Source organism: Sus scrofa, chromosome 15, assembly GCF_000003025.6.
Source record: "Sus scrofa isolate TJ Tabasco breed Duroc chromosome 15, Sscrofa11.1, whole genome shotgun sequence".
NCBI classification, from domain to species: domain Eukaryota; kingdom Metazoa; phylum Chordata; class Mammalia; order Artiodactyla; family Suidae; genus Sus; species Sus scrofa.
The window spans coordinates 120,296,732-120,320,210 of NC_010457.5; the positions used below are offsets into that span (position 1 = coordinate 120,296,732).

At 42.3% G+C, this 23,479-nt stretch overlaps 1 protein-coding gene across 1 annotated transcript in view; it reads left to right on the forward strand.

The window, feature by feature from the left end:
* Positions 391 to 23,479, forward strand: part of ARPC2 (actin related protein 2/3 complex subunit 2) — a 31,674-nt gene continuing 8,585 nt past the window's right edge. Inside the window, 7 exon segments of the mRNA NM_001190239.1 lie at positions 391 to 449; positions 663 to 744; positions 8,651 to 8,685; positions 10,789 to 10,901; positions 15,200 to 15,245; positions 18,935 to 19,121; positions 20,126 to 20,219. Coding sequence (NP_001177168.1) covers positions 671 to 744; positions 8,651 to 8,685; positions 10,789 to 10,901; positions 15,200 to 15,245; positions 18,935 to 19,121; positions 20,126 to 20,219 — 549 coding nt within the window. The 5' untranslated portion in view covers positions 391 to 449; positions 663 to 670.

Sequence of the window (23,479 nt, forward strand, 5' to 3'; positions counted from 1 at the left end):
CGACTAGGAAATGAAAACAGTGAGCTTCTTGTCAGAAATAACAGGACCTCGTGCGTAGAAGTAAACTCTTCGGGAGTGCAGGATGCAAGCGCTGGACCGCGAGGCAGGCCTCGAGGAATGACAGCTAGCCGGGAGACACACTTTCAACAGCGGGCCGAGGGCGGGGCTGTGGGAAAGTGGAGAGTCGCGGCATCGCGCGTGCGCACGCGCGGCCTCCGCCCCTTCACCTGGTGCGCCTGCGTGCGCGCGCACGAGGGGTCGGAGCGGAAATGGCGCCGCGGGGCCTCGGGGCCGCGCGTCCGGGCGGCGAGCGGAAGTGGGTGTGAGAGCGGAAGTGGCCGGCTGGAGCCGGGGGCTGGGCGGGGACCGAGCTTGTCGGTGAGGCGGCAGCGGCGGCGGCGGCGGCGGCGGCGGCGGCTCGGCAGGCGGGTTCAGGCTTCGGGGGCCAGGTCGGTCGGGTGGGTGGGTGTCTCCACAGTCAGTGCGTGCGCGGGCTAGCACGCGCGTCTTCCCCTTTCCCCCACCCTGGTCCCTTTCCCCTTCTCCCCTAACCTTCCCCACCCAGCCCCCCTCCTCAGGGGGCAGCAGGGCCGCTCCCTCCGTCCTTTCCTCCCTTACCCACCCTCACCCGCCCTTGTTTCTCCTTCCCCTGTCCGGGGCAGCCGCCGCCATGATCCTGCTGGAGGTGAACAACCGCATCATCGAGGAGACGCTCGCGCTCAAGTTCGAGAACGCGGCCGCCGGGTGAGCGCGCGCCTAGGGCCGGTGGGTGGCGGGGGAGGCAAAGTTGACCCCTGCCAATCGTTCAGACCGTCATACGTGGAGTAGGGAGGTGGGAGACCTGGCCGGGTGCAGGGACTGCCCCGGCGGGGTAGACATGGGAGGTGGTTGGGCGCGGCGGGGTGAGGGGCAGAGATGCGTGGGGAGAGGCTCAGAGGAAGGATGCGGAAGCAGTGAGTGGACAGGAGTGCGCGTGCCAAAGAGACCTGTGGGACGTGAGGGTAGCTTGGACCGGAACTCTCGCTGGAGGATCCCATTGCCCTCTGGAGCGAGCAGGGGACCGCTTCCCACCGTATTCTCCCGTCATTGTTCAGAACCCGGAGAGAGCCCATTGGGGATTGGGTTGGAAGGAGTTTTCAGGGATTCCCAGGACTGGAAGAGTGAAGAAGATGTACCCAGAAGAGGCGCAGATCACCACCAGCCTTCTCGCTCCCCACCCCCACCTCCTCGTCTAAAGGAGCCAGAGGGAAAGCTGAAGGCAGGCCCAGTCTTGCAGCCGGAAAACCCGATCTCTCTAGTTTTCCTTCACCGAACCCTTCTGTAACAGACACTGCCTATTTTGTCACATTTCGCAAGCAAAGTTAATACCCCCCCCATCCACACCCCTTCCTTATCACTCCTCTGAGGTTCTATTCTCCTTTCTCCACCCAGTATCCTCTATCTGGTTGTTTATCTTTTTAAGTTCTTGTATCATACCCCTGGCCTGTGATTTCTTCTGTAGTAATTCTGGCCCAGATAACACACTGAAATGCCTTCAGAGCCTGTAACGTTCTTAGATAAACCTGTTTTTAACCATTGGCCCTTTTAAAAATGGGCTTTAGGAGATGTTTCTAAGGCAGCCGTCTCTGTCAAACGCAGAACCAGTAGAAAGACGACCTCCCCCCAAGTTGTTCGCTTGTCTGATACAATATTTAAAACATGAACCAAGGAATTGGTTTTAGCTCCTAATTTTGGATGGCCTGCGGCCAGTCTCTTTGCCTCATTTCCCCATCCCTTGAGGATGGGGCTTCACATCTTGGTTACACAGTGGAGGAAGTAAGTGCAAACTGTTTCTGGCGAACTGGGAACTAGGAATAGGAGAGTAAGTGCTTGAAGAGTCACAGATGGGAGAGTATTGGTGAAGGGGAAATTCTAAGTGGACAAAACGAACTTGTGGCTTGGAGGCATTTTGAAAAAAAAAATGCTTTTAACCAACTGCTTAAATTGAATATATTGTGTCTTCTAATCTCTTTTATAAAGCCATAGATTTTATCTATAAAACAAAGAACAACTTTCCTTGAAGTAACATAGGCAGTGAGCAGTAGCTACTGTTTCCTGTCAGGGGCTGCAGTTACTTATATTTTAGGTTAGCTTGCTTCTTGTCTTCAGCTTTGCTTACCAGTTCCTTTGCATTTTAAATGTTTGAGCGAATCAGCTTAGTGGCTTATTTTGGGTGATTGCTGGGTACTTTTTTGAGCAGTGTAGCACATAGGAGGAAGTTAAATTAACTTCTGCATTTTCACAGATGATCTTAAGTGAATTAATTCGCAAGTTTAAACTAGCAAAAAATGAGACCTGGATGGTTATAAGCTGATCTACAAGATATATCCCTGTGCATTTTCAAGTAGAAGCATGCCTTGTAGTGTAAGAGTATATTCACATCTACTTGTGTTTTAATATCTCGTGATTCTGAAATGTAGCCCCTTATAGAGCTTCAACTCTTTTCCCTTTTAGAATAGTTCGCTTAAAAAGATTTACTAATCATTTCAGCAGGAATAAAGTAGTCACTCAAGTCCGGAAGGGATAAGTTAGAATTTCTGGGCCTTTTTTTTTTTTAACAAAGTATATGTTGTGGCAATGTCAAATAGTGGAACAGGGCAGCAAGGTTTTGGCTTTTACTCTGGCCCATCTTCCCTTTGAGATGTGATTTTAAATAAGTGGGCTCAAAGCATGTTCTGCTGGAAAGCACTTTGAAAATCTTTCGAAAGAGACCATGATATTCAGCCTCGAAGGCAGGGCTTTCCTGGGATTGCACATGTACCTTTTAGCAGAAGCCTGCCTCTAGAAGGAATGTGAATTTCCAGGCATACCACCAGTAAGGTGAGGCGGCAGTGAAGTAGTTAAGTATTTATCAAAGCGCAGGCCTAGCCAGAACTTCCAGAGAAGGCTATCTGGTGTGATAATCATAAACATTTATGGGGTTCTGCCAGTGCTCAGCACCAGGCAGGAACAGAAAAGAGGGGCCTTTCTGAGAGAGTCTGTAAGAAAGTTACAGAGGAGTGTTGGGGTGGACATTAAAGAAAGGCAGTAGCTTGGAGGAGAAACCCTGGAGATTGGAAAGGCTTGGGAACCTGCTGGGAGAGGTCAGCCCCTCCCTGCTTTACACTTCTCAGCAAATCAGTTGGGGAAATTAGATTCACAGTGGCCTTCCCCACAGTGGACCTTCCAACTCTGTGATGTCCAGTAATGATAGCCAGCAGCTGTGTGTGGTAGTTAAGTTTAAATAAAAATTGAAGTGAATTAAAATTAAGCTCCTCAGTTACACTAGCCACAGGTCGAGGCTCAGTTGCCGTGTGTGGCTAGTAGCAGCCGTATTTGGGCAGCACAGATAGAGAGCATTTCCACTATTGCTGAAAGTCCTATTGGATAACACTGCTCCAGCTACTGAAAATGTAAGCATGAGATCGTCTTAAAAATAGTTCTGTGGTATATACTTGAGAGTACAGTTATAGTAATTTTGCTTTTGAAGTTGGTCTTTTTTTGAATGGTACCTCTCAGAGCATGGTAATGGATTTATGGTAGGTCCGTCTCTGTGGGCCTATCATAGTGTACCCATGCTAGAGTAGACTGCAGCCTCAAACCACTGCTCAGCCTCCTTACCTGTGGGCTGCGAGCACTGAAGGGAGTTTGTACAGTGTGAAAATAAGATGATGCCTCTCATCATCCTGCTGAATCTTGCCTGTGACATCCTACTAAAAGCCTAAATCTCCTTTGGGTAAAGTAGTTCTGTTATCTGAACTATTTAAGAATGCATTTGGTCATGACAGTGTTTTAATTTGGAGGCAGTTCCAACAAAGCCTTAAGTAAGATTCCAAACAAATTACTTTTATTTTTTCCTACCACACACACTTATTGGAATGATTTATATATCCTCACAAAATGATCATTATTGGTAAATTGTCTTCCCAACAGCCTCCAAGCTAGGAGAATGTGGCTAATTGAGCAATGCTCAACACTGCAGATAACCTCACGTGTAGGTCTAGTTAGTAGTGTTTGGTATTTTGGCTTTTTCATTTAGGAATTCTTACCCCAACCTCCAATTAAAGCAGAAGTAATCTGGGAAATTAATTTAATTCTTTTGTTAGTGTATACACCAAGAACTCTTACAGCTTCAAAGCTAGGCTTGTCAGCGTAGCTAGAGTTATGAGTCTACAATTGAGGAAATGCTGTCAGATTCGAATAGCTGTTGATTTTAAGTGCACACTGGCTCCTTGCCACAGCTGTGCATATTGTGGGGCGCTGTGGTTCTGTGAGGGGGAGTGAAGCTCGGTAAGCAAGCCGTGCCAGTTGGGGTGGGCGAGGACTGGAGGAGGAGAAATTTGAGAAAGGAATAAATTAAATCTTGCTGATACCTTGTTCTCATTCCCGAATATGCTGCGTATGTCCTCAGAGAGACAGACTGGTTTGAAGGGGTTTGGAATTAGGACATTGTTCAAGCATTTAGAAGAAATTGAACATAGTGGCTGACTTGCTGAGATGACCTGGTTGGTCTTTTTACAGGTCTCTGTAGTTACCCACTGCTGCCCATCCTCTGACCTCCCTGGGGCCACTTTGGGCACGAAGCCCCCTCAGAGCTACACTCCACCAAACCTTTGACTCCTTAGGGCAGGGTCTGTCATTTTAGTCATCTTTGTTTCCCCAGCGTTCTTGGTGTGTGTCTAGTCAGCTCAGTAAGTGTTCTCTTGAAGCAATGGATGAAGCCAGGTAGAATGGCTCATAGTTTCTTTAGGAGATTATCACTTTTCTGACATTGGGTGAGTCAGCTTTTGGGGAGTGGGACCACTTCTTACCTAATATGACCCATTTTTGTAGGCTTTACTCAAAAAGAATGGTAGGAGCCCTAGAGAGGACCTAAAGGAGAGTGATCAAAAACTTTATGGTGAGATAATGAGCAGAATTCAATAATTTCTCTAATTCCGATTCTGCACATGGAAGGAATAACTAGAAGAGGGACATAAATGCACAAATGGGGACCTGGATGCATTTGGGAGTAAAAACTCCAAAATCCTTAATGAGAAAAGAGGATTGGATAACAGTTGGAGTTCTTTATTGACTGATTAGTGACATTCTAGAAGCTTCCTTAGAAAAAGGATAGAAGGAATTTTTCCTAAAGGATTTTAAGAATGGCTCTTGAAACCCATCTGAATGAACTGAATATATTTTAGTGTCATATGCTGTCCAGTCAGTAACCAGCTGGCCTATTCTGGGATTCCAGACATTACAATATTCTGACACTAATAGAGTTCTGTTTCTCCTTGCTCTGCTGACCAGTACCTAATTCTGAGGGTTAGCACAATCCCAAAAGCTCTCTCAACCACTGCTTCAAAGTCTGATCTCCTCTCACTCCACCCAAAAGAAAAACTAATTCATTGATCACCTTCCAGAACCGTGCACTTTGCAGTAAGCTTTTAGTTTCACTTCCTTTCATAATGTGCCTATGTAGCAGATAGCAGTTCTGATTTACAGTTGGCAAAACTGGGACTCTTGGAAGTTGCTGAGGGAGTAGACTCTGTATGAGTGCAGGCACCCTTCCCTGCTGATTCCTGACGTTGTTTAAGATATGTCACACCCAGGCTATAATCATCTCAGTCTGGTACATCTGGGCAAGTGGTCTAGAGATCCTGCCAATGGGCTGCCCTAAGGGCTGTAGGGATTGTTATCTCAGCATATCTGTAACTTAGTCACAAGACTCTTGGGAAACTTTGCTGTCCACATAGCATCTCACTTAGTCTTCACAACAACCTTGTGTGGTAGATATTTTTAATCTCCGTTTTCTAGAAAAGGAACCTTTGGCTTGCGGACATTTGAGTACCGTTGCCTGTGGTTACTTAGCCAGAAAGTGACAGAATTTGAGGTGAAGAGTCAGCTCTGAAAGACGTGCTTTTTCTGTGATGAAACGCACTCTCAGCATCCAAAACTCCAGCAGACAGTAGAACAGAAAACCATTTACCTTTTTGGCCTATTAAATGGTATCCTTCTCTCCAGACAAGTCAGTCTTAACCCCCGCTAGCTCACAATTTTAAACCACAAAAGTAAATAACAGATACCCAGAATTATCACCGTTCCAGGTCTCGGAATTGTGATATATTTCCCACTCCATGCAGTCTCCTGGTTGGGGCACAGGCCTCTGACTTCCAGAAGACTTTCTGGGAAGACTTCTTTGGCCTGGTGCTCTCCTCAGCAGCCTGCCTCTCTCCTCTGCAACCTTTATGCAGCCATAAATAGTAAACTAAAATATTAATGGCAGTGATTTGACAAATAGTCCCAGTTCGGTCAGCAAACCACTTAGTATAGATTTTAGCGACTTCTCCCAGTGGGGATCTGTGCTCAGGGAACTTTCCTGCCTAGAGAAATTCAAATTGTCAGAGTCAAAATGTTGGAGCCCTAAGGTTATTTATCTGTAGTTGATTTTTCTCAGTCTGTTGGTGAAGTAAGAAAGTGAGGATCGTGGTCCTTCCTAGCTGAGTAAAGCCTAAAGGTTAAAAACAAAAACAAACCCCAGCTGCCTACTAAGTGATGCAACGTGGACTTTTATAAGCCTCCACCCTGCCTCTTTGGCACAGCCAACCTTACTTAGGAAAGTGTGTTCAGTGCTCCCTCCTGTCATGCAGCTTCTTAATATTTCATTCAAATGGGCCGTAGATTAATGTATGTACTTCTTTGCTCTTGTTTTCTAGAGATGAGGAATGATAGTTGGCCATCCATTGCCTTAATCTCCAGGCTACAATTTCAAATGAAAGATCAGAAATGATTTAAATTTTCATCCTATTCTTTTCATCTAAACTCACTGCTTCTCCATAAACCCACTGGATGCTTCCATTCTCAGACACCTGAAATGCTTTTCCTAAGTCATACATGGATGGCTTTGAAGAAGCAAGGTGGAACTTTGTGTGTGATTTGTATAGGTTGATTTTATAGCAGGGCTAACATATGCTTAACAGAAGCCAGTTTCCTTGAAAGCTATTGTTTAGCCCTGCAGCAGGTTTTTAACAGTCATAAACCATGTTATTTATTCTGCTATTTCCCAGCAACTCTGGAGGGTAACTCAGTCTTGGTTCCTTTTACAGTTGAGGGAATGGAGATAGTGAAAAAAAAAAAACAAAAAAAAAAACTGATATATGCTTGATTGTGAGGTCTTGAGCAAGTTAGGCAAGAATAAATGTCAAAATGTGTATATCTTGTCTGCTGGCCCATAAAACAAAGTGGAATCATTGGAGTTATAGATCATTAGCTGATAAAACCGTAGAGTCTTTCTTCGCTTCCTACCATTGGGCTTTGAGGAGAAGTGAGGAAAGTATGTGAAGTAGCTTTTCACTGGGGCTTAATTGACCATTACCGGTTATTGTTAGCTAGTATGTCATGCTTTGTAGGTAATAACTCAGCAGCATTTAGCGAATAGAAATCCATGTACTGCGCCTAGCTGGGAATTGCACAGAAAACGTTAGACTGTCGTTGCCTTTCAGTATAAGGTCTTTGTGTCTGTTCTCTTGTTTTATCTTTAGCAGTTGCATGACGTAGGTAGCACTTGCGTTCTCTCATTTTATACCTGAGTAGGTGAGAAAATGAAGGCATTCAGTGCTAGTTTGTCTGAAAAGGAGCTCTCTTTGTGGATCAAGAGTAACAAACCCAGCTAGTATCCATGAGGAGACTAGTATCCATGAGGAGTGGGTTCGATCCCTAGTCCCACTCAGTGGGTTAAGGATCCTGTGTTGCTACAGCTCCGATTTGACCCCTAGCCTGGGAACTTGCATACGCCACTGGTGTGGCCCTAAAAAGACAAAGAAGGAAAAGAGAAGGCTTTAGTTGGGAAAAAAGGTATCTTGACTGTTCTCAGTGACTTCGCATTGCTATTTTGTACTCCGCTTTCCATGGAAGTACAACATTGGAATTTAAAACCAAAACCAAAACCAAAAAAAAAAAAAAACAAAAAAAACTAGGTTAGAACCAAAGAGGGCTTCACCAAGGAGAATGGTGAGTACTTTGGTGAGAGAAAAAAGGGAAAAGGAAAGATATGTTGGAAGACTTACAAATTGTCTTTGCAGTGCAGTAGAACTGTCTGTATTATTTTTATGGCCTGAAACCATCTTTTCACTTTAAGTAAATTTAAACTTCACCATGCTGTACAGTAGGGGAAAAAAAAAATTGTATTGGGGAAATAATTTAAAAGAAAAAAATTTTTTTTTAAAAAGTAAATTTAAATTGTTCTACACTCAGTTTAAAAGTTTTCCTGCTCCATGTGCCACCTCCATCACTACTGTCCTGTGGCGGAGGTATTGACCAAAAGGGGACATTTTGTGGGTCACATTTACATACGTGCCTTTCATGGTCTTGAGGAATTGAGAATTGACATGGAGCACCAACAAGGGCAGAGATTCAAGCCGGAAAACAAAAGCTTTATCTGTCTTGCTGCCTTTTTTTATAATCTTCCACCTTAAGTCTAGAGGTTCAGAGGCATGAGAAAGTGAATTGTGTACCTGGATCAACAGTAAGCATAAGATTATTATGCAGAATGGTCTAATCTTAAATAAAGCTCAGGAACCTTTGCAAGTCCTTTTGAAGGCAAGCAGCAATATAGTTATTTTAACTAAAGGGCTTTTGTTTTGTTTTGCAGAAATAAACCAGAAGCTGTAGAAGTAACATTTGCAGGTAAGTGCCTTCATCTCACCTATTAAGAGAAGGCACAGTATAAAAGAAAACAAAATTGTTCCTAAAATAAGCTTTGAAATTTGGGGTACTATCTCTTGATTGTTGAATTTTTTTTTTTTTTTGTGGTCTTATTTTAAATGATTATTCTGTGGATTTAGTGAGCTATATAAAGTTGCCTGCTGATGTCTTAGAAGTTTGGGTTTAATATTGTGGCACAAAGGGTTTTTTTTTTTAATTTGAAAATACTGTTATTGTCTTTAACCATCATCTTAGTTTGACTAGCACTAGGGTAGTGGTGAATCACCAAAATGCTAGAGGTTCAGCAAGTCAGGGAGAGATGTTACTGTCTTCTTTTCTGTAGAAAGAATTTTGATACTGTCACTTGCCGAGTGAACTTTGAAGAGTTAGACAGTTAGTTACCCTCTATAAAATGAAGGTGCTTGACTAAATGATCCTGGAAGACTTTTTGCAGCTCTGAAACTTGGAGGCTCTGTGACTTGGAGGCCAGGAACCATCCCCACCTGCCTCTTACTAACTGGCAAAGCCAGATCTCCCTAAAGAAATGGCACCCAGCGCCTGGTCCGAAGGACTGCACAGGATAAGTCCTCTATGTCCTGCAGGAAGATAGAAGCCAAAGAGAGCGGAGGCCTGTAGACTAAGAGATAACCAGAGGCACTGTGGTGGGCCTTGTTTGGATCTTAATTCAAATAAGACAACAGTTTTTTGTTTTTTGGGTTTTTTTAATTTTTACGACAGTATTTCAGTGCTTGACTGGATATTTGATATTAAGATTTTATTTTTTTTAATTTAGTCATGATAGTAGTATTGGAGCTATGTTTTTGTTTTTCAACTGTCTTCTTCACCTTTTAGAGATATATTCTGAGGTATTTATGGATGAAGTGTTGTGATGTGTAGGGTTTTTTCAGAATAAATCATCGGGATTGGGTGTGTCTTAAGTGAGGCAAGACTGGCCATATGTTGATAATTGTTGAGACCATGATGAGAATAGGGGTTCGTTATACATTATATTTTCTATGTGTTTAAAGTATATCACAGCGAGTTCCCGTTGTGGTGCAGTGGAAACGAATCTGACTCATATCCATGAGGATGCGGGTTCAATCCCCAGCCTTGCTCAGTAGGTCAAAGATACAGTGTTGCAGTGAGCTGTGGTATTGGTAACAGACGTGGCTCAAATCTTGCTTTACTATGGCGTAGGCTGGCACCCTTAGCCTGGGAACTTCCATATGCTGCACCTGCAGCCATAAGAAGCAAAAAAAATAAAGTGTATCACAATTGGAGTTCCCGTTGTGGCGCAGTGGTTAACGAATCCGACTAGGTACCATGAGGTTGCGGGTTCGGTCCCTGCCCTTGCTCAGTGGGTTAAAGGATCTGGTGTTGCCGTAAGCTGTGGTGTAGGTTGCAGACGCAGCTCGGATCCCGTGTTGCTGTGGCTCTGGCGTAGGCCAGAGGCTACAGCTCTGATTCAACCCCTAGCCTGGGAACCTCCATATGCCGCAGGAGCGGCCCAAGAAATAGCAAATAGACAAAAAAAAAAAAAAGTGTATCACAATAAAAGTTATTTTTTAAAAGTTATTTCAACACCAAGCTGTGATTAAAATAAAAATAGCTTTGTAATTTTAGAAAAGGGCAAAGAGATAAGTACTGTACTATTTTATCTCAGTATTTCTGCTGACTTTCCACATGGATTTAATAAATGCCATTGGGAGTTTCCACTGTAGCTTGGCAGTAATGAACCTGACTAGTATCCATGAGGATGCAGGTTCAATCCCTGTCCCTGCTCAGATGGTTAAGGATCTGGTGTTGGCTGTGAGCTGTGGTGTAGGTCACAAACAGAGCTCGAATCCTGCATTGCTGTGGCTGTGGCGTAGGCTGGCAGCTACAGCTCCAGTTCAACCCCTAGCCTGGGAACTTCCATATGCCACGGGTGTGGCCCTAAAATGACAAAAAATAAATAAATTAGGTAAATGCCATTTTACTTAAATGCCTACTTGCAAAGTAGACTTCCTCGTGCTCTGCAACAGGTAGGTGGGCACTTTAAGAGATTATTCCCAAGTTAAGCAATCTTACTTGCTTTCCTCGCAGATTTTGATGGAGTCCTCTATCATATTTCAAATCCTAATGGAGACAAAACGAAAGTAATGGTCAGTATTTCTTTGAAATTCTACAAGGAACTTCAGGCACATGGTGCTGATGAGGTAAGTTCCACATTGCTTTTCCTTGGGACTCTTGTTTCTGCCTCACCTTTTCTTGGCAGCTTGCCAGTCCTAGAAGCTCCATGGCCCTGAGTCATTTCCACTGGCAGCACTGGCCACTCTGGATAGCTTGCTCACCTGACCAGGAGCTCTTGATTCTGTTTTCCCATAGTCCTATTTTAAAAAAGGGTGTGTCCCCCAAAAGATCTTGGCTCTTTGTTTGCCTGCTTTTTGTTCTGGAGAAATAAAGATGTTCTCTAACCAATGAAAACAAAAACAATTTTAGTTCTCAAAAAATGTAGCAAAGAGGACTTTGACCAATACAAAGATAGCTATCGCAAGACTGAGATGGGTTCTGTTCTGTTTCTGTAATGTTATGAAGCAGATATATAAATTCTGGCCTGTTTAAAGTTTATAATCTTAATTTCTCATTCTGAAAATAGAGACACAAATCTGCCGTTTAAATTTTTCAATGTTCTTTAGAGCTGGCCTCTTTAAGTATCCCTTCTTCCCTACGACTACTTTAGGGGAAATAAGAAAGGGTGTCCATGCATTATGAAACTTTCGATGGCCATGCTTTATTCACTGGTTTCCTTCAATAGCTAAAGTAGCAGGTTTGGTTCCTGTTGAACTGTATTTGCTCTGGGGAGCGCCATTTATGGAAGAAAGAAAATGCTATTACACCAGTGTGTGCACGTTGTGGTTGGGACTCAAAGCAGGAAGTATGACTCAGTTCCTGAATCAGTTTTCAAATATCTTTTAGTTTTAACAAAGTATGTTCTCCTTAATCTGGTGAAGGAAGATATAGCCATTTCTTTTTTTCTTTCTGACTAAGAGAAGTAGCTTTTGACTTATTTAAAATTGAGGTAATGAAAAGGCTGTTCACAAAAGAATGTGATTAAAATCTCAATAAATTTTTGGTCTAAAAACTAAAATTGACTTTAACCAAACAGAATACCAAGAGCCATAGGCAATTATTTCCTTTAACTTCTTCGTATGTAATTGTTTTGTGCCATAAATTCAAGGGAAGAAGAATGGTTTAGAGAATTTGTATTCAGGCTTATATTACCTGAAAAGCTTGGGAAGGAAGACCTACTTTTTTAAGTAGTTGAAGGATTATTATATAAATGATACTGGGTCACTCTTCTCTTTACCAGATGAAGATCAAGAAGAAATAAGTGGCAGTTAAGGTGGTCCTGCTTTAGATTAACTGTAAGACAGCTACCCGGAAAGCACCGTTGAACATTTGAAGACACAACTAAAAAATTGTGTGATCATTCTCCCTAGACAGTCCTCTCCCTTTCAAGATCTAGGTGCAGTTCCTGTTGTGGCTTGGGGAGTTCCTTTTGTGGCTCAGCGGGTTATAAACCCAACTAGTATCCATGAGGACACGGGTTCAATCCCCACCCTCACTCATTGAGTTGAGGATCCAGAGTTGCCATAGGGTAACTTCTGTATGCCCCAGGTGGGGCCCTAAAAAAAAAAAAAAAAAAAAAAACTCCTTGGGAGGGAGAGAAAGTGTAAGGTAGTGCAGTCTGTGCTTTCCCTACAATGTAACTCCAGAGCACATTGCTATTCTTGTAGCTACTGCATGGGTCAAAGAACCAGCCCCACCCACTCAAGTGGGTGGAGTGTGTAACATTCATTCTCAGAGTGCACAGTACCTGGCTCCCTGGGTTGGTTAAACAGTGACTAGCCTTTGGTAATCACAGGAAGCTTGTTACTTTGTCACAAGCCCTTTTTCAAAGCAGAAAAGGGAAGGTCTTTCTGAAGTGGGAAGGTCTGATCTCCTGGTGTCAGGTTAGAAGAAGGGGGCACAAATTGAAAACCGGATGGTTAAAAGTGCAGATGAAGTAAACGGGGAAGCGTTGGCTGGTTTTGCCAAGAGGCAGAAGCAGAGGAGTTGTACGTGGTACGGTTTTGCCTCTAAGAACCTCTTGGATCTCAGAATATTAATCTAGTGATTTGGTATTAAACTAAATCTTAGGGGCTATGGTTTCTCCCACCTCTTTTTCTTTCCTCTAAGTGCACACAGTACGGAATTGTAGCTCAGAGGTAGCATGCTAGTTAAAATTCTCAATGGGGTATACATGTTACTTTTTTTCCCTGCCAAACTCTAGGAGAAGTGGTATATGGGGCACCTGAAGGCCAAATCTCTGTGCCACCAACTCTATGACCTTGAGCCTCTCCCTTCAGTTCCTCTTCTGTGAAAGAGATATCTTACATGGCCGTATGGTCACCACATAGGAAGTGGCATTACTTATCTGCTGCTTTATACAAACAAGTGTGATCATTGATTCATACTATGAGGTCCACCCTGTTATCCAAGTCTTAGAGATAGATGGAGAGTTTCTTCCAGCTGTAGGATAATGGTTAAATAAATATGTGGAATACTAAAGAATATTTCAGAATGAAGGGAAAGAACCTCACCATGTGGTAGTTTTTTCAATGTGGGACATGAGATAAATAGTGTAATCCAGGTTGTATGGTTTGTTTATGTTTTAAATACTTAGAGAATACATTTTGAAAATAAGATTTGAAGTTGTGGCACAGCAGAAACAAATCCAACTAGGAACCATGAGGTTGTGGGTTCGATCCCTGTCGTTGCTCAGTGTTAAGGATCTGGTGTTGTTGTGAGCTGTGTGTAGGTTGTAGGCATGACTCGGATCCCAAGTTCCAGTGGCTGTGCTGTAGGCTGGCAGCTGTAGCTCTGATTCGACCCCTAGCCTGAGAACCTCCGTATGCCAAAGGTGCAGCCCTAAAAAGCAAAAAAAAAAAAAAAAAAGATTAGAGGAAAAGCATTGACATTCACTCAGATCTGTTGGTATTGTCTGAGTCCCGACATGCAGGAATGCAGAAGGAAGTGGGCCCTGAGGTGACGGCAGTGAACAAGACAGGGCCCTGTTTCTCTGACAAACGGGATGCTATAAAACACACATACCACTTTTAAAATTAAAAGAAAACTTTGTGCTTTTGTTCACTTTTAATTTGGTAACTTGTCTTAGATTAAGCACCCCTTTTTTTTGGAATCCCAGAAAATGCAAGAGAATCATTAGTGCATTTGTGGTGACATTTGTGGATGCCTAGAGACCAAATCCTGTGGCCTGAGGGTTACTATCTTGGCCTGAGTCCTACCTTCCTATGGAATAGTGATGACACCTTCCCTTCCTAAGGATGAGTTTTTACTAAGAGTTAGTAATAAGCCCTGCCTGTGGTTTTGCCTCTTTTTTTTTTTGGCCATGCCTGAGACATGCAGAAGTTCCAGGGTCAGGAATCAAACCCATGCCACAGCAGTGACAAGGCTAAATCCTTAACCCACTGAGCCACCAGGCAGCTCCTGTGTTTGGCCTCTTAAACATAATAAAGACTATTAAATACTGAGAAGTTATTAAGTTCTAATGGCTTTAATATTTTATTTTTCTCTCTCCAAATAACTGCCTTTCTACTGCTTAATGTGTCCCATATGACATTTAAGTCATATCTATTCTTTCCAAAATAAAATCTTCCGTTTCTTAAACCATGTCGGCCTAGGAGCAGTTTCTACCAGGTAGAAAATCACTCTGGCAGAAAAGAAGTAGAAAGGTGTAAAGGGCCTCTTGTTTTATCATTTACTTCAGAAAGCTGGAAAGTAGCTAGCTGTAAGGATTGGTTTTGAAAAAAAGACATTTAGAAATACAACTTTTTGTGGACCCAACAGTATAAATAACTGGCTAAGATTCATTCAAATAACTGGCCAAAACATCCATTCTTTTGCCTTTAAAAAAGCTGGTGATGAGCTAAATAATTTTAAAGCCGACAGGCTAAGCAGGCTAACTGGGATGGGTTCCTAATAGTTCTGGTTTTCTCTCTTCATTCACCTGGGTTAGAAGTTTGGCCTGTGCTGAGTAGGTAACTAACATAATTTACTCTCACTTGAGTTGGGCATCCTTCTGCTCTCTTGAGAGAAAACGGTGATTATGTGCAATGTGTGATCTGGGGGTGAACAAAGACCATATAAAGGGTGTGACCCAAAAAATTAAAAATGAAAGGCGTGACCAAATTCTCAAAGAGTAAAGGATGAACCTTGATTGAAAAATAGATCCTAGACTGACCGTTTGGATTGAATCTCAGTTCTGTGGATGCCTTGCTTGGTAACTCAGATAAATCTGCTTCCCTTGGTGTATCTACTTTCCATTCACCATTTGAAAATCAAGAAGCATGCTGGCTTAGGAAAAGCTTGTCAAGCACAGTGCTTGAAGAATAATGAAATTATCATGGCATTCGAATTAACATATTTGGGGTTTTGTTTTGTTTTTTTCTAGTTATTAAAGAGAGTGTACGGGAGCTTCTTGGTTACTCCAGAATCAGGTATGTAGTAATGTGAGCAGCTGTGGAATGACATGGAAAGAGACCTGTCCTGTACTATGCTTTTTTTTTTCTTAAGCCAAAGTATATTGCTTAAATACTCATTTTACAGATATTTCTGCATGAGTTCAGTTCCCGCTTCAACTCTCTCCTTAAAAATAGCTTTTAAGGGGCTTGCCTCATCCAGTAATGGTATACATTATTGTTGTATTCACATATGGAATCAATGTATACCATTTTGGTTTGTTTGTTTGTTGAGTGTTTTGGTTTTGTTTTCTTTTCTTTTGTCTTTTTAGGGCTGCACACATGGCATATGGAAGTTCCCAGACTAGGGGTCGAGTTGGAGCTGTAGCCACTGGCCTACGTACACCACAGCTACAGCAACGTGGGATCCGAGCCAATCTACACCACATCTTATGGCAACACCAGATCCTTAAACCACTAAGCAAAGCCAGGGATCAAACCTGCATCCTTGTGGATATAGTTGGGTTTGTTAATCCCTGAGCCACGACGGGAACTCCATATGTATGCCATTTTTAACATTTACTGGATAGGGCCTAGTGACTCTTTCTTAGTGTTTGAGCCAGAGGGCCACGTTTGTTTGCCGACGGTGATTAGAATGCCTTTTGAGAAGACTAAGCAAACCATTGTTTCTCCTTCCCAATCCCTAGTTAACACCTTTGTCTATACACTGCACAGTTGGACAAGGAAAAGGAATATTCACAATTCTTCTCACATTTTCACCTAACAAAAATTTCAGCACCTTCTTTAATCTGTTCTTCTAATCAGTAATCTCTTCCTTCTTTGTGGCCAAAGAAATTGGAAAGCACCAAGATCATCCTTGGTTAGAACACTGTGGTAGCACAGCTTTGAAGGAAGTCTAAAGTGGGGGAAAACTGAACAGTATTTTCATTCCTGTAATTAAGTGGTAGTTTCAGTTTCTGAGGCACTTAGCCAGGTCCCATAGTGACGACCAAGTAGTAAGACTGTTTGAATATATTTATTACCCAAATCCTGTCGCTGAGATAGCTTGATTAACAAATCCTTCCAAAAAGGAAGGTGTGTCTGTCTCTTTAACCGTGGTTACATTTTTTTTTAAACATGACACCACCTCACCACTCCTATTAGAAAACCTTCGCATGACTTTCATATGCTGCTCTGGAAACACAATATCGAATAAAGAAAAGCGCCTTTGGATGTAGCTTGTCATCAGGAGTATTTGTGGATGAGAGTTTTGCCTGCCTGCCATAGAGAACACTGAACTGTTACCACATTTCATCCTCAAATTGATGGTACAAACATACCTTAGAAATAAAGCCAAAAGATAACACTGTTGGCTTTAAGAGGAATCAAGGAATTTCAGAAAGAAAGAAAAAAAAGAACTAGAGCAGAAAAAAGAATTCTTGGACATGGTTGTCCCAGCTCAGATCCTAAAACCGTCAGAACAAGCAGAGTATGACCTAGAGAGCTTATGTTTCTGTCGCTGGGCCTTCTCTTCCACTTCCTATGCTTAAGCACACACTGCCAGATGGCAGACCTTGGGTTCACACAAGTGCAAATTATAAAAACGTGAAAGTAACGTCTGTCTTCCTCTTTTTCTGTGGGTTTATCCAGGCAGATTTGGAAAACTCAGCAGGCCGTGCTAGATTTCTCCTTTCCTTCATTCTCATCATGTAGGAAGTCGTACTTAAGTTTGACTGCACTTACAGTTTTACTTAGTTAGTATTTGGCTACTTAAACTAGCAAACCTCAACTATAATTTTTTTTTTTTTTTTTTTTTTTTTTTTTTTGCTTTGTAGGGCCACACCCAAGGCATATGGAGGTTCCTAGGCTAGGGGGTCTAATCAAAGCTACACCTGCCAGCCTACACCACAGCTCATGCTAATGCCAGATCCTTAACCCACGAGTGAGGCCAGGGATCAAGCCTGCAACCTCATGGTTCCTAGTCGGATTCATTTCCACTGCACCCCATTGGAAACGCCTAAATATTTTCTTATTTAACCTAATCTTGTGGTCTCTTTGCTTATCTGGTTTTCAGGTACCCAGAATGGAATGGTGATACATTATTTAATGTTTGAGTGCCAAAAATGTACTAAGCACGAGCTACAACAGAGATTTAGATAGCCAGCCAATGTTCTCAGGATAGACCCAACAAAAACTCAGACCTCAGGAATACTCTGGGGAAAAAGTTAAATAGTAACAAAGTGTAAAGGTCTGAAATACTAGGAAATGAGAAATCCATGCAGGTTCTGCTAAAATTATTCTCATCAGTTGTGTGCAATGTGAAATGGTCCTCAGTGATGCACAGATATTCTTGCAAAATCATCTGCAGGCTTTTAGACAGATAATAATTTTTCAGTTCTATAATAAATTGTCTCCAGCCCTGTTGGAATTTGTACTCAGCGCTTAGTAAGAGGCAGCATAGTGTAGTCATCAGCTGACTTGGATTTCAGTCCCTGTTCTGCCCTGTTTATTATGACCCCCCATGTTCAAGCTTTTTTTTTTTTTTTTTTTTTTTTTTTTTTGGCTTTTTGCTTTTTAGGGCCGCGCTCAGGGCATATGGAAGTTCCCAGGCTAGGGGTTGAATTAGAGCTACAGCTGCCAGCCTACACCACAGCCACAGCAATGCAGGATTTGAATCAAACCTGTGACCTGCCACAGCTCACAGCAAGGCCAGATCCCCAGTCCACTGAGCGAGGCCAGGAATCAAACCCACATCATCATGGTAATAGATTCGATTCCGCTGTACCACAACAGGAGGTCCTCCAGGCACTTTAAATACTGTACATTCTTATACTTCTCCCAATAGCCTTCTCCAACTAGAGGTTAGGCAGTTTGTCCATGGTCACAAGTGGCAAGGCCAGGGTTTGAACCAAGTTTCATTCAGCTCCAAAGAGTGTTGCCTCTACCTCCATATCATGCTGCATTTTGCTTCTTTGAACCTCATTTTCCCTCTAAAATGAGAATAACTATATCTGGCATGCCAACTTCAAAGAATTCTTAATGGAGATCAAAGGAAATACAATATTTTAAAACACTTTGAGACTTTTACAGTGTACACAAAAGCCATTGGGGAGGAATATGTACATGTTTTTTTCCCAGGACTTGCCTCCATCCTCAGGGTTTGTAATGGCATGTAAATGGGTATGTTTTATTATCAAAAAAGCAGCCCAGCTGCTGACCTTGTTGGCACTTGGCATGTTCAACTATCAGAGAAAAATATGTAACTCACATCTAGCTTGATAGAGTATTCAAGCTATCAACTGTGCCTGAAATACTAAATTTCTAATCAGAGTTCCCTGATTATAAGTTCCTCCCATTCCATATTTGTAATTGGTCATCTTTAATATTGATTCACATTTTTGCATAGCATTCGTTAGTTTATTTCTGTGTGCATGTGTGTAGTAATTTTACAAGAATTAAGGTTTTATTTCACCCCCTTTGCACTGTGAGGTAGATAGGAATGGAAGGCATTCTACCTGGGTTAAAGTACAGACACTGAAAAGTTCCTTTATGGCACAGCAGGTTAAGAATCCAGTGTTGTCACTTCAGCAGCTTCGGTCGCTGCTATGGCGTGAGTTCAGTCCCTGGCCCAGTAACTTCCACATACCATAGGTGCAGGAAAAAAAAAGTACAGACACTGAGACAAAGTAAAATGTTTATAGAGCCTAAAAGGTTTTTTTCCCTCCCAGGCTATAATGTCTCTTTGCTCTACGACCTTGAAAATCTTCCTGCGTCCAAGGATTCCATCGTGCATCAGGCTGGCATGTTGAAACGAAACTGTTTTGCCTCTGTCTTCGAGAAATACTTCCAATTCCAAGAAGAGGGCAAGGAAGGAGAGAACAGAGCAGTTATCCATTATAGGGATGATGAGACCATGTGAGTATAGAATTTGGTCCTGAAGCCTGGGTGTGGCTGTCACATGCCGAAAGATTCAGCTAAGTCAGACCTTAAACTCTATTGTGTGAATCCTCCCATGTATCTTTCCATAAAATTCTTTAAGCCAAGATGTAAGAGGTAGCGGGGCATGAAAAGGCCACTTCTCCTAAAGTTCCAGATACTGAAAAGTTGGCAAAAGATGAAAAGGGAATCCACTGCTGTCCTTAAAGGTACACCATTTTGAGTCCCTCCAGTAATACAGCAGATAGTCAGCAAGCAGAGGGTGACTGTGTTGTTGCAGCTCTTAGGTTATCTACATACTGTAAATCTCATAGTATATAAAGGAATACATTTTGGAATTCCCTCGTGGCTCTGCAGGTTGGGGATCTAGCATTGTCACTTCTGTGGTGTGGGTTCGACCCCTAGTTTAGGAACTTGTGTATGCCACAGGCGCAGCCAAATAAGTAAAACTGAGCTTTTGGAGTTCCCATTGTGACTCAGCGGGTCTAGAGCCCAACTAGTATCCATGAGGATATGGGTTCGATCCCTGGCCTTGCTCAGTGGGTTAAGGATCCGGCGTCGCCTTGAACTGTGGGTAGGTCACAGGCACAGTTCAGATTCTTAGTTGTGGCTGTGGCTTGGACCAGCAGCTGTAGATCCGATTCGACCCTAGCCTGGGAACTTCCATATGCCTCGGTTATGGCCCTAAAAAGCAAAAAGTAAATAAATAAAGTAGAATTCTGAGAATTATTAATTCAAGATTTCATGTCATACTGTATAGACTAGTTAATCATAACATTGACTTTGGGTGATTTTCATCTGCTTCTCCTTGGGCATGCATTTATTATACTGACTTACCAGCCTTAAATACTTAGTGTCACTGGTACATCTTATTTTATGAATTTAGACATTTATAACTTTACTCTCTGGCTTCGGTTGTAGGTCAAGCTTGACAAAACCTTGTTCTGATTCTGTACTTAACTCATGGGTTTTGTTCCCCTCAGGTATGTTGAGTCTAAAAAGGACAGAGTCACAGTAGTCTTCAGCACAGTGTTTAAGGATGACGACGATGTGGTCATTGGAAAGGTGTTCATGCAGGTATGGAGCAGACATCTTGGGGGGGAACCATGGCTGATGACCTGTACCTTGGCACCAAAGCATACCATAAGCATAGAAAAGAACTGGCAGCTCTAATGATGCTGAAACTTATTCAAGACTTCATTAAACAGTTCCCATCAAATTCACTGATTTTTTTTCTTCTTAGTGGCTTTAGCCTTTTGCAAGACTGGACTAGAGGACGAATTGAATATTAAACATACTAACAAAGTGACAAAATATTAAGCATCCTTTTTGCCATGAGGTCTTTGATTTAAAGTTTGGCCACACTTTCTACCCTCTTCAAGTTTCTAGCAAGGTCTGTTCTTGTCTTGGTTTAGTCCTAAAGTCTTTTCGAAATGGAGTCTAGAGAACATTCTTAAGTACTAGGTAACACATTAGTAGGGTAGAGTTGTTGACCTAAAAGTGAAGAGAATGGGCCTGAGTTTGACCGAGGTCACCGTGGAGTATCTCCCTCTGAAGAAGCTCATCCACGAAGGAGAGTAATGGCGTTTAGCAGGACATTTTGTAATTAGATTTCTGGTGCCCTTGGGCTCAAGTCAGAGATAATGCACCACTGTTACTTTGTTGTGCTGTCTGCTAACCAGTTGTTGGCTTTTGGACATGAGACCTCATTGGTGAAGTGGTATCCTGGCTGGTTTCTTTTGAGATGGCTCAGCATTCAAATCTAGTACAGTGGTTAAATTTTCCAAAAACCTTGTACATTCATTTTGTTCCTTGGCAGAGTGAAGAGATTTAAGAACTCCAGGACAGGAGTTCCCATCATGGCTCAGTGGTTAACAAATCTGACTAGGAACCATGAGGTTGTGGGTTCAATCCCTGGCCTCACTCAGTGGGTTAAGGATCTGATGTTGCTGTGAGCTGTGGTGTAGGTCGCAGGCACAGCTCAGATCCTGCATTGCTGTGGCTATGGTGTAGGCCGGCAGCTATAGCTCTGATTAGACCCCTGGCCTGGGAACCTCCACATGCCGCAGGTGCTGCCCTAGAAAAGACAGAAAGACAAAAAATTAAAAATCAATTTTTTTTTTTTTTTAATTCCAGGACAGAATCTTTTTTGCCAAATAGAGTTGAAAGATAGTTTTGCTTAAATACAGTGAGGTTACTTTATATGTAGCCATTCTGAGTGGCTGAGGGAATCTTTAAAAGTAACTTCTTCATTTTGATCCAACTATAGTTGCTTTTTGCGTCTCGGCAAATTAACCAGAAACTCTAATTTTGTACGTCTTTGTGCAGAAAAGTTAGAATATTGATACAGCATTTGAGAGTATTAAACTTACCAGAGAGAGAGAGAGAGCTTGTGTGTGTGTGTGTGTATATACATGTATATAGAATATAGATATGTACATCTTGGGTACTAAATGTAAGCCTCAGACAGGCATTTCGTATGTTTTTAGGCAGAATCGACAGGGAATTAAATGCAGTAGCTCAGAAATTGGGATAAATCCAGACTGACGAGCTAATTTTAAAAGCTATGAAGTATATATTTAGATTTGGCTGGTTTTTTACCAGTCTTGTTCCATTTTATTCCAGGCAACGTCTTAACTTATGTTTGTACTTTAAACAGATCTTATCTTGGAGCGTGTACTTGAGATTTGCTCCTTAGGAGAATTTTGCATATTCTTTTTGCACATGCATTTAAGTTCTCCCTCAAGGTGCATGTGGTAAGGCCTTGTCTAAAAAGGGAAAAGAGGGAGTTCCCACTGTGGACAGTGGGTTAAGAATGCAGCTACAGCTGGAGACGTGGATTTGATCTCCGGCCTGGCACAGTGGGTTAAAGGATCCAGCATTGCCACACCTGCAGCACATGTTGCAGCTAAGGCTTGGATTTAATTCTTGGCCCAAGAACTTGCATATACTGAGGGTGTGGCCATAAATAATAATAGTAGTCAATTAAAAATAAATAAACAAAAGGGAAAAGAAAATCTTCATTTTTGCACTGACAGTGTCTCCAGTGAGTGACAGGCCTGGCACCACGTGAAAATGCTGTGCTCGGGAAGCCATCTGCCTTGCCTCCTTCTCCAAACTCAAAGGCTGGAGTAATTTATTTCAAATGATTGTAGAAACCTGGACTTATTTTGCTGGATTTTCTCTCCAAAATAAATCATCTGAGCATTGTCCTGGGCCTCCTTCTAGGAGAAAGGAGAACAGTGGATGCCTAGCACAGAATGTTGGGCTCGGGGACACCATCTGACGTTCCTTATGGTCACCAGTCTGATTGCCGTGGGTCTTGGTTTTCCCATGTCAGTGTACACCTCCAGCCTGGTCAGAACCCATGATCCTTGCTTTGACCATTTGGTAGGCAGACTCTGAGGAATCCTTACTGCCTTCAGGAAAAAGACAATTTCCATTCCCCACACACATGAGTGTCCTAGTGCTCAGCCTTGGGGCATTATCTTTGTCGCTTATAAGCTGAGCTCTAGAGAAAATCTAGTAGATGTCATCGTTTCAGTGCTTTATTTCTTAAAAAGGAGTAGGGACAGTATTTACCCTTTCGAAGATTAGTGTATGGTGAACAGGAATTTTTTTTTTCTTGTATTATTAGATTTTTTTTCTTTTTTTTTTTTTTTTTTTTTTTTTTTTTTTTTCAGCTTTTTAGGGCCACACTTGCAGCATATGGAGGTTCCCAGGCTAGGGATCAAATCGGAGCTTTAGCTGCCAGCCACAGCCACAGCAATACCAGATCCTTAACCCACCGTGCGAGGCCAGGGATGGAACCTGCATCCTCACAGATGCTAGTCCGCTTCATTTCCGCTGAGCCACAATGGGAACTCCCTTGTATGGCTTTTAGATTTTGAGTCTTAGTTAGAAACTCCTTCCCTCCTGCAAGGTTATAAAGAAATTTACCTGTATGATTTTCCTGGTGCTTTTATAGTTTCATATTTTACACATAAATCTTATTATCTGTTTGGGGTTTCTCTTGGTATATGATATGAAAGATGGATCCATGTTTTTTTCTAAGTGGCTACCCTATGGTCCCAGTAGCAATCAGTTATTTAAAAGCCCATGTTTACACTACTGATTTGAGATGCTACTACCTTTATCATATACTAAATGTCTGTATACATTTGGGTTTATCCTGAACTTCTGTGGTAAATTTTGCTTTGCTGGAAGAGAGAAATAGTATTGTGATGCTGAAAAGACATCCTGCTTGTGATGGAACATGATGGAGGATAATATGAGAAAAAGAATGTATATGTGTGTATTACTGGGTCCCTTTGTAGCAGAAATTGACAGAGCATTGT